Below are 12,048 nucleotides of genomic sequence, written 5' to 3' on the forward strand. Positions count from 1 at the left end.
TGATTGCCATTAGGTAAAACAGAGGGGTTGTCCAAAATGAAATAACCACTGGCATTCCACTATTAGAAACACATGTTCTTAATGAGGTCAGCTCAAGAATCATTATAGTATATAATCCCAGATACATAGAGTTTTGTCAAACTTGTCTAAGAATAAGCATATTAGTCTCTTTCCTTTGATATATTAGTATTAAATATGACAATGTCAACCTGTAGTTGACACTGCCCCTTGCTGTGGGGTTGTCACAGCATGACTTTAAAAGCTTATTATGCTTCTTCTTTCTTTTCTCTTTTTACAGGTGCCTTTCATTATCTGAAGCCAGATATTGCATAAGGTGAACGGTCCATTTCACATCAAAATTGGTCTTGGTCCTGGTCTCAGTCCAGTATTTGGAATGGAGCAATCTTCTCACCAAAATGAAGCCCAGAATGCAGAGATCGTACTAGTGATAAATGGGACTATTCTTTTCTCATCAGTGCTTTCAATAAAGTGTTTGAACATGTTGGGTAAAGCAGCTCAGAAAATAAAGACCACAAACAGTACCACAAATAAAACAGTTCAGTTCACCATGGCATTAGCTATGAACAAATAAGAATCATAGAAGTTTTCACACTGCTGGGCTGAAGTAAGCATTCCATTTTTAGATTGATGAAGATCCATGGATTAACTTGGACATTGTGGTCTGAGTGCTGCAAAATTAGAACATTTTTTTAAAACTTTCAGTGCCGACTTTTGACAGTGCCCAGTTTGCAAAGCATGGGCTGAAGAACCTTGTTTAACACACTGGAAAATGACCTTGAAAGGAAATGTTAAAGTCTGTAGGATGCTAGACTAGATATTTGAAGACTTCCACAAATAAGTTATTGGTTATCTTCTTGTTTTTGTAATCCTGTTGTTGCTCAGTGTCACATACAAAAAGACTTTTCTTCATAACAGCAAATGACATATTTTGTAACATGAAGAAAAGTTTTGCAAGATGGTTTGTGTTTGAAATTTTCCTAGTCCATGTTACCTCCTGAAAGAAACAAACAAAAACACAGAATAACTTTGATTTCTATGACTGCTTAACAATGTGCAATATGGCGTACCTCACCAAGCTTTGGCTGCATCCAAGGCATTATATATAGAATCGAAATTATATTTTTTCCAAGTACTTTTATTTTTACAATACATATTTCACTCTTTTAGTATATAGAGGTGTCACAGTTTGCTTCGATGATCTCCATTTTATTAGATCAAAAGGGACTTTTGGGGGAAAATATTACATTTAAAATGCTTATGTTTACATTATTTCTAGAAAATACAGGGCATAAATCACTATGTCTCTGTAGTTGTCATGTAATTTTAAATTATACAATTGCATCTTATATAATTCAGTGGAAACCGAGTTTTACATACATTTTATGTTGTGACATTTCCAAATGTCAATAAATTTGTCTTTTGAAATGTTAGGAGGGACAGGAAGATGGCAGGCAGTGTTATTTATTTTTCTTTATTCTTGGAATGGTGAGTGAGGTAGAGCACAAATTCATTCCTTTTAGCATTCAGTTCAATGAAATTAGTAAATTAGTAGGACTAGGATATCGTACAAAATTTAGTTCACACATTGGTCTTAAAGAGTGATTGAACAAAATACTATCTTTATGTTACATTCTCTATCAACAACACATGTGTTGTAAAAACAAAAAAAATCTCATATTAAAAAAGCGCAGTAAATATTTACTATTTATAATGAATAAACAGCTATGGAAACTTGCTAAGCACTTACTGCTTTTGGTGATGAATTTTGTGAGCTTGTATTGATACAATATTTTCAAAAAACATTGCTATTCATCAGACAAAATATATATGATATTTTATCATAAAAAAGGAAAACAATGAGGAAAGATCTTTGTGTTCTTCACCTATGGAGTTTCTCAATCATCCAGGTCATGGTTGTCCCAAGGTGCTTTTCCAAAAGGCAACCAGACTTCCTTGGTTTTTTTTCGTTGAAAACGTTTCACTTCTCATCTGAGAAGAAGAAGAAGCTCATTGGATGAGACGTGAAATGTTGTCATGGAAAAACCAAGGAAGTCCAGTTGCCTTTTGGAGAAACTTCTTTGTATCCTTTCCATTCTAATTTGGAGTCAAGTTCAACCTTGTTTCAATATTGCTAATCAACAATATTGCTAATATTGTTGTTTTGAGACCTGAATATTTTGCCCCACTGGGTCTTGTAATGCTATGTGGGAATGATCTTGAAGATTGAAGGAAAGAGATGCTACCAAGAAAATGAGAAAGGGAAACCCTTAGTTGCTTAATGTTCGGAGGAAAAAAAACATACTGTAGGAAGGCCCCACCATTATTAATCAAGGGGTTAAGTGTCAGTGGGAAGTTTTGTTGTGGTCCGCCAGCAGCCTCCAGAGCTGGCAACGGAGTCGGACAGTGAGGAGGCTGGGGAGGAATATGGGCCAGTCCTGGAGTCTGGGGAAGGCTCAGACGAGGGCTCTGCATCGGAGGCAGAGATGAGGCCAGGGCCATCTGGGAGTTATGCGCGGACTCTAGAGCCTCCAGAGTCAGACATAAGAGAAGCAGAGGAACAGGAGGAGCCTGTTCCTAGTGCATGCATGCGCAGAGCTGCCAGAAGGCACGAGCAGTTAAAACAAAAGGGACAACTTGAGAGTAAGGCCTGGAGATGATTGGCCCCTCCCATAAGGCTTAAAAGAGGAGCAAAGGCATGTGGGCCCTTTGTGGGAAAGCAACGTCGTTAATTCTGTTACCAATTGGAATCTCTGTTTGATTCTGGACTCCATGTGGCTTTGCCAAGTAGGTCTTTGGCAGCATGTCAAGGGAGATAAAGGTTTGTGATTATCCTGAAGGACTTCTCCCGAAGGACTTTTTGCAAGTAATTAGGACTCAGCTGCGAATGAACGTAATTCACAGCTGTTGCAATGAAAGAGGTTTTTGGGACTACTTGTGTGTTTTAATGACTCAGGAAGCCTAGGTCACAACAAGTTTGTACCTTCAGACTTGCAAGATTCTGTTAATATAGCCTTACATAAATTAAAATTAGCTCATTTAGTCATGTTTCTTGTCTGGTTTACCTGGAAGGGCTGACATCAATTTTGCAAGTTGGAAGGTGCAAACTTCCTACTGCCACTTTTAACTGCCTGATCAATCAGGGCAGGTTCTTCCTAAGTTACTTCTTCCGATGTGAAACCACTGCCCCACCAGCTCTTGTCTGTTTCCTATCTCTTCCACTCGAGTCACTCAAGGCCATTCTCACATACCATTACACTGTGATGCAGTTTATTTGAAATTGAAGCAAGCTATTATTTGCTTTGAAATGCTATGGGTTTGTAACACTTGTGGGCATTCCATTTCCAACTAAATTCCCTTATTATACATTAGGAGAGAAAGGACTGCAACTAGCATTTTATCTTCATTTTTCTTGGACAGAAATTTTTGTGACCCCCTTCTACCTTGCCTCTTCCCCAGGAAGAGATGTGACAATTAAATTATGCTTCTGTTTGTTAGCAGCGTTTTGAGAAATGAAGAAGTAAAATCAACCACAGGTTGATTTCACACTGTGATGACTGGATGAATGGAAATAAGACATGTTCTTTGTCAAAGCATTGGTCTATTAAGTTTAGTTCTGCACATATTACCAGGAGACAAAGGTGATTACTGCTGCCCTCCCTTGAAATAAGAGAACAAGGGTTTAAGAAGCTTTTATCTGATCTTCTGTGTTATGTTATCCTCAAGTGGTAGACATGGTAGCTTGATACTACCACTATCATTTTTTGAATTATTGACTATTGTTGCAGCTTTCCTGAATCTCAGGTAAGTATCCTTTACACAGCCCTACATGATGATATGTGAGATTAAGCTAAAAAAAAATTCCTTTATTACTGTGCTTCTCTCCCGTGCCAATGTAATCTATTTTTAAAAATGTCCAAGTTCAACTGGAGCCAAGTTGTTCCTCAGGTTTATTCTTCAATAATCCACTTTAAAGTTAATTTCATCTTAAAGTTGAAAAATAACATATAGCAGGATTAAAAATCATTATTAAAGAACATGTTCTGATCTGCTCCACATAGGTATCCCCCCCAAGTCTTTATAGGGCTTCATCAACTCCAGATAGTATTCCCGGTATTCAATCCTCCTGCCCCCAGGAACTAATGCAAACATCATCAATCCAATTCTCCTATCTGGAAATGCAGACCAAGCCTATAATGTCCCCTCACCAGGTTCAGAGTACAAAGAGCCTTGGTAGTACAGTGGTTTAAAGCACCCTGTTATTAACACAGCTGCCTGCAATTACTGCAGGTTCGAATCTTACCAGGCTCAAGGTTGACTCAGCCTTCTATCCTTTCTAAGGTAGGTTAAATGAGGACCCAGTTTGTGGGGGCAATAAGCTGACTTTGTATAAATATACAAAAGTATGAAGGCTATTGCTTAATGCATTGTAAGCCGCCCTGAGTCTCCGGAGAAGGGCGGCATATAAATCAAATTAAAAAAAAAAAGACAAGTTCACTATCCGAGTACAAACAACCAAAACCAAATCCAAGTCAAAGGTTGAAGAAGCAAGTCCAAAGTCCAAAAACAGCATCCAAGTCTAGCAGCAGAGTCAAGATTTAAATCCATGGCAAGAATCACAATGGCTGAATTGCAAGAAACTGATGAGTTGTTCCCAGTGACCCTGGCCTCCATGTACTGGGTTAAAAAGCCACTGACCGGTGCAGCTCATCAAAGGGGTGAGGCTACCGCCTCGCAAATAGCCTCACTGACCTTCATTGTGCCTGCCTCCTCTCAGCCCTTTGCATTTGTGGATCAGTGGGGGAGGCAATTCCTCCACATCCCCACTGGCCGGCTGCAGCTGTGCACCTTCTCTGCCCTGCTCTTCCCACAGGGCCTCTGGTGTCTCCAGCTGCAGCTGTGCCTCTCCTTTTCCTCTATAAGCTGGCTGTTTGTCTGGTAGCCCTTCCATCAATCTCTCCACTGAGCCTGGCCTCTCCACTCCTGGCTTGGAGATGTTGGCAACTTACTAATGCTGCTCTAAGAAGTTTGCTCCCCATCCTCCAAAGTCCCTGGGGCTGGCTCTCCCTCATCATCCAATCTGGTGTCTGGGGAGGCCATGATGTGACTTGATTGCCAAAAGGTTTTTGAAGTATCTTTTGAAGTGGATTCTGAAATACCTAAAAAATAGAACAGTTTTAAGATGTCCATCTAGCTTCAATCTTTCCTTTTTCTGTGATTGGTACCTTCATGCTTTTTTTAATCTGGCAAAATGAGGTACAAGGGAAAAGTGGCTTCTCTATCTTTCCTCTAAGGTTTTTCTGATAGAATTTGGACTATTCCAAATTAATTTTATTTCCTCCAGGAAAAGTCTCAGAATAATAGTAGTACTACTTTAAAGGCAGCTTGGAGTAGGTGAGAGAAAATAATTTCCAAGAGAAAAACACATAATATCTGTTCGGCTATTTTGTGTATTAGTTTTATGGGGAAATTTTACTAAATTGCAAAATGAAAGAAACTGAACATTAATTTAGACATGTTTGGAATTATATGCTTTGTTCAGGAATTCCATGGGACTGACTTAACCCTGTTAACCACCGCTGAACATATGGGCTTTGGTGAGTAAATTAACAAACATGATGAGGTTACATGTACACAAAGAAAGACATGAGCTTTGAAGTTAATATAAGGCAAACTATTGGTTTCCTTTTCAAGATATCTCTACTGAAAACTTTATTCCTTCTAAAATGAGCCTGAAGACAGGGCACGATGATCCAACTTTCATACTGCTAAGGTCACCATGAAAATACAGAAAATATAATGCAATGCTGCAAGTACACATTAAACAAAAGACTTTTGTGAGATAACAGCAAAATAAGGTAAGCTGATGTACTATGAGCTGATGTAATTCCAAATATCAGAAACTTTACAGTTATTGTAGACAAGTCCCATTTATTATCAGGTCTATCAGGGATTGTCAGGAAAAAATCAGAATAGAAATGGGAAGACATATTTCATTTGACCTTTACCGGCTAATTTAATCAAGTCAGCCTGATATACAATATGAAAGAACATCTGCTGATAAGAAAGAACTATAGCTTTCTTTGTCTTGAATCTGGAAGTAGCTCAGAGGCTTCATTAACCATTCAGTGTCTTCAGCAAATCTTAGACTCATACTGTGGGACTATTTCCTTTTCCTTACACAAGGAAATATTTCCATTCTGTGTCCATTTAAAGGACCTGAAAAGCTTTTGAGGTATAATTAGCATGCCACACATTACTTTTTTAATTGAAAGTTTCAAATATCTTAGTCCTTGGCACAGTGGAAATGCTCTTGCTTGCTTACAAACCATTTCATATTGGTAATTAAAGTGATTATGGATCTCATCTTGTTTGAAATTTGCAAACAACTGTACCCAATTTAAAAATATTATTGCCACCAAAAAATTCCCAATAAAGTAAAGACAAACAGAAAGAAAAAAAGAGGGAAAAATACATTTCTAAGACAACCTTTAGCAATAAGATGCAATAAAACAGGGAGTAGGTTGATTAAATGAATAATTACTAAGGTTATAGTCATTTGTTTTCCATGTAACTTAGAAAACTGTTTCTCACCTGGAAATTTCTGGGTATTTGGCTTACAATTCAATGCTTTTCTTTACATAGTAGACAGCATATCTTATTTCAAATAAACATTGTAGTATTCCATTAATGCAATATTAATTTATTATTTATATAGTTGCAACCCTGCATAATAGTTAATAGAGAAGTCTGTTAAACTAAGTCTTAATGTCAATAATAAAAGGAGTACCACTGTGCAATTCTTAACTCCAAAACACTGCAAATAGTTCCCCCCCTTCTTATACAAAAAATCTATTATGCTATAGATAGTTTTAAAAGAAGCCACAATTTTAAGAAGGTGAAAGGGTAGTTGCCTTTCTTATGTTTGAAATGTGATGATTATCTCAAGAACATTTTTGCTTTAACCTTGATCTTAATTTTTTTAAAAAAATGTATAGGACAAATTTATGGCAGGTCAAGCAATCATTTACGATTAGATATGAGTGCTAAATCATACATGCATGTTTTCAGGGGACATAATTCTGAACCTGAGTAGCCTAGACTAGACATTAATGTATTTCTCTTAGGTATCTGGCTAGCTTCTGTTGGGAAAAATAGTATGAATTTAGACTACGTAAGAATGTATTTTTGAAGATTGTACTTCCTACTGAAATAATTTCTACTTTAAAAAATACAAAAAAGTACCATTTTGAACCTACAGTAGTTCCATGAAATTTAAAACACAAGACATAAAACACATTCCCCTCCCATTCATCCAGAACTGAAGAAGCTTCTTAGATGAGAAGCAAAACTTTTCAAGGAAGAAAACCAAGAAAGTCCAGTTGCCTTTTGAAGAGTGCCTTTGGGACAACCATGATCTGGATGACTGAGAATCTCCATAGACATCTAAAACACAAGAGTAGCTACAGATCTTTGCAATATAGAGGACAACTGAGTTTGTACCCAAAATATGATGAAAAAAATGGAAGAGTCATACTTTTCTACATGAATGAATAATCTACAGTATGATTTGGTGACATGCATGATTAGACTTCTCAGGATTCTAAATGTAAAATTAAGGGGGAAAAAATGAAGACGGAGGAAAGCAAAGCTGTAAATTAGTAGCTAATACAGCTGTGCAAAACACTAGAAAAAGATATACTTTCAACAGAACAATGAACTTTGAATTTTACAATGAATGCATACTCATGGCTTGTAAGACTATTTCACATACAGTTCCTTGCTGTCTCTGATTGGGAAGCCATAGTGTTTTGCTGGTGGATAGCAGTGGGAATGTTATCTGCATGTTTATAAATGCAGTGACAGGCTGTGTCACCTTTCTAGCCACTAGATATATCACCTCTTAATGTGTTACCAATATCGTAGCAGATTATAAAATTATTTTGGTCAGTGAATAATTTATTTGTCAACCTCTGACATAAAATGGGCTTTTAATGCTGCAAGAGCAGAATCCATTACTAAATTTGGTTTCTATCCAAAAATGGATGAGATGCAATTATATAGCCCATGTTTGGCTATTTTGATAATTGGTGTGGTCATTAGTGCTCCCTGAACTTGGTTCTTTCTTGCAGACAATTTATTATCCAGTTAGGTAACTAACATTTTTACTGCACTGCAGGAAAATGTAATCTAATCAGGTAATGAAACCTCTGCAAGAAAACAGCAAAGCTCAGAGTGTAACAAGGACTCCATAGTTCAATCCTATATTGTCTTCTGATGATATCTTGGTTATCTCTGCTTTAGCCCAATCCATGTAAAGTTATGACATTTTAATCATGATCAAAATAGAGATTTATCCATTGGAAGTAATAATAGTGTATGGAAATGCTTTAATCTTCTGGCACTTAATGATTAATTCACTTTCATAAATCACAGCTAAATACATAGTTACATAAATAATTCAAAAACTGTTATCTAAGAGAACTCTTCAATAGTTGTCCATCAAATCTGAGAAATATATCATAACAAATGCCAAATGGATCTTTGTCTTCTACTGCTCATTTTTTCTCTAATTGATGATGGGACAGAATTAGGTGGGATATCGGCAATTAATGTCTTAGCAAAGAAATAAAATTCAAAACAGTGTCAATGGGATGAAATGAGCTGAAAGTAACACTAAAATTTAACAGTGAACAGCACAGAAATTCTTCACATGTTTAAAGCATTATATAAATATATACAGATAGAGGATATTTGGCTTGGTAGAAATGTTTATGAAGAAGACCTTGGAAAAACAGTTGATTACAAACTAAATTTAAGCCAATAGTATAATGCGGTTACAAAGAATGCAAATGAATAATCAAATGAAGTATAATTTCCAATGCATGGGAAAAATTCATTCCATTTTATTCTACCTGGGTCAGACCCAATCTCAATTATAGTGTTCAGTTTGGGACATTGCAATTTAAATAGGAATCAGAGAAGCTTTAAGAAGTTCAGAGAAAGGCCATGTGGCTGATTAATGGATTACAAACTAAACTCTGTGAAGAGATATTATATGTTTAGGAGCTCTGAGAAAACACAACTGAAACACTCTTTAAGTACCTGAAAGGTTATCACATAAAAGAAGAGCACACTTAATGTTCTAGTTTACATAATAGACTTGTTCAGTGATGGGATTCAAATAATTTAACAACTGGTTCTCTGCCCTAATGATTTCTTCCAACAACCAGTTTACCAAACTGCTCAGAAAGTTAACAACCGGTTCTCCCGAAGTGGTGCGAACTGGCTGAATCCCACCACTGGACTTGTTCCACACTGCAGGAAAGTGAGCAGTGTTCAGATTCGGAAACTAGTAAGTGTTCACCAAGAAAGGAAAATACAGGTACACATTTAATTATTTTATAATCTTAAATGGTAACTAAATATTGTGGTTTCATTTATATATCAAGGAACAGTACAAAAAATGGAAACAATGAACACATAATAATCTCAGTGAAACAGAATTCCATAGAATGGTCCTCATAATTGAGATATGATATTTACCTAAACTATTTTTCTGAACTAAATAGGTTGATACAATGCGTGAATTAGTACTGTAATTGAATGGGAACTGAATGTATGCCACTTTAATTTTTATGGAATTAATATAACAAATAAACAGAGGTACTTTTGAATAAGATTTTATGAATAATTTAGAACAAGTAGAAAGAACAAGCCAGCCCTTAAGTATGAAAGAGTCATTCAACCACCAGTCAAAATTATACTATAAGATTTAATTAAAACATTATATGGAAAAGTAACAATGAAAAGTATATTTGCAAAAACTGAAAATAAACATTTAGTGCTTTGTAGCTCACACTTACATTAAAAAATTATAAACTATTATAAATTATGCTGATGCAGCATCATTTAGAGTTTAAACTGGCATTTACAGTTAATGTAAACTGGCATTTACAGTTAGAGTTGTGAACCTAAGTGACTTAGATCAAATGGTCTGTCCATTGACAAATTGGTTAAAGTGTTTGCACTTTCGATTTATTGTAAGTGTTGACTATATTTAAAGGAAGTGCTCCTACTCACTCTTGGTAATGGAAGCTGGGTTATATAATTCTTTACTGCTTTTTAACAAGAGAAAGCATTAATTGCATTAGACTGAATTTCAAATTTTGAAACAGCCAAATTTTGCTGTTCCTGCATTCCCATATTGAGAGGTTTCAGAGGAGAACTGTGGGATACTTTAAGACTTGGCGATCTCCTGAGATTTAGGACAGTATTAAAACATATTTTAAAAATAATTTTTGTTTTTAAATTTAGGTCCTGACAATTTGCTGACCCCTGTGCTAGTCAATGTGATTTATGGCTGGTAGCTATGTGAGGTTAGAGAGACCTGTAGTTTTAAAAGGCACAGCGTGTTTTGTGAGGCAGGCTTTGTTCTTCAACTGATGTTCATGAACAAGATATCCAAAGATTTCATTTATATACCTCAGAATTTGAATATAAAATTTGTCATCTGTTGAATTTAAATGATCAAACTCATTTTATACCAGAAATGGAACATTAACATATTTGAACCAATCACAGCTGAAACTGAAACTACTTGACCAGTTGATACTTATATAACAGATACAAGCCACTAGGATATCATAGGTATGAAACAATGATCTGGACACTTAGTTGGGAAAGTTTAATACCACTTGAGAATAAGAAGGTTAAGTCCCACCTAATGTAGAAAGGCACATTTGCAAAATGCAATAAGAGAGATAAACTGTAAAATAAAGTTAATATTCATCAATATATGTACAAAATGGGGTACAATCTTTTTGTGAGGTCTTTGAACTTGGCTGTTTTCTTGCAGATGTTTCATTATCAAGACAATGTAAGAACACTATTTAGACAAGCACAAACACACTGCAGCAACCTTGAACATCAGAAAAAGAAACAGATCACCTCTGCAACATCTTCCAACAAAATAGATACCTACACAACTTTATCAAAATCCAATATGGTACAATCAACACAAGCTATGAAAAGGATAATACTGACATATACAGGGGTGGGTTCTACTTACCTTTACTACCAGTTTACAATGGGAGCATGCATGTGCGTTTGCTTCGCTCTCTCTCGCGCTTCTGTGCATGTGCAGATTTTACCTTATGATGTCCGGGTGGGTGGGCGGAGCCTCCCGCCGCTTTTATTACCAGATCTCAAGAACCGGACAGAACCGGGAGCAACCCACCACTGGACATATATCAAAAACATTTCAGAAAACCACAACAGACTATTACAACCACATGGCATCATTGCAGCACACAAAACCCTACAAACATTTTAAGTAAACCAAAAGACCCAGCAGCCCCAGAAGAAAAAAAGAGGAGTCATCTACAACATACTGTTACAGTCACTATGTAGGACACATGGGTAGGAAACTAGCAGAGTGTATTCATAAACATAAGTAGTAGTAAAAAAAATATGATGAAAACTCCTTAATTTCACAACACATGGTCAGACATAACCACTGTTTCAACTGGGAAACTCTGAGTATTCTACACCATGCCAAATCCAAAAATGCTAGATAATTCCTGGAAGCTTGTCACTCAAACAAATTGATGATCAACAGGCACATAGAGATAAACAACATCTACCGATACATGTCTCAAAAGAGACAATTAAAAAGCCAAAGGAAACAACAAAAGACCAAACCATCTCCTTACTAGCTATCAATACTCAGATGAACAGACATTAATGCCAAAATTAATACTAGACCAACAATCAAGTGATTAGCCAACCACTAACTCAGACAAACCAATCAAGGAACCACTAAGTCAGACAAACAAGCTAACAATAAAAAACAGCCTAATCAACAACAGTCTAATTCAAGACCATTCCCACCAACACCGACAGGACAAGCATTAGTATAAAAAATGAGAAAAAACCCCATTCACTTCTAGCACTTGGTAATGAAATGTCTGCAAGAAAACAATTAAACTCAAGAGAGCACCAAGGACCGCACAGTTCAATCCTGAGCTA

The 12,048-nt window shown here is 36.3% G+C and overlaps 1 protein-coding gene across 4 annotated transcripts in view; it reads left to right on the plus strand.

Moving 5' to 3' along the window:
• Window positions 1-362, plus strand: part of PAX3 (paired box 3) — a 93,935-nt gene extending 93,573 nt beyond the window's left edge. For all 4 annotated transcript variants that reach the window (XM_070944937.1, XM_070944934.1, XM_070944936.1 and 1 more), the window contains one exon: window positions 299-362. In XM_070944937.1, coding sequence (XP_070801038.1) covers window positions 299-333 — 35 coding nt within the window. In that variant the 3' untranslated portion in view covers window positions 334-362. The remainder of the gene's footprint in view (window positions 1-298) is intronic.
• Window positions 363-12,048: the final 11,686 nt, after the last annotated feature.

The sequence above is a fragment of the Pituophis catenifer genome, unplaced genomic scaffold, assembly GCF_029215685.1.
Source record: "Pituophis catenifer annectens isolate HBS135680 unplaced genomic scaffold, rPitCat1.0.hap2 SCAF_6, whole genome shotgun sequence".
NCBI lineage: Eukaryota > Metazoa > Chordata > Lepidosauria > Squamata > Colubridae > Pituophis > Pituophis catenifer.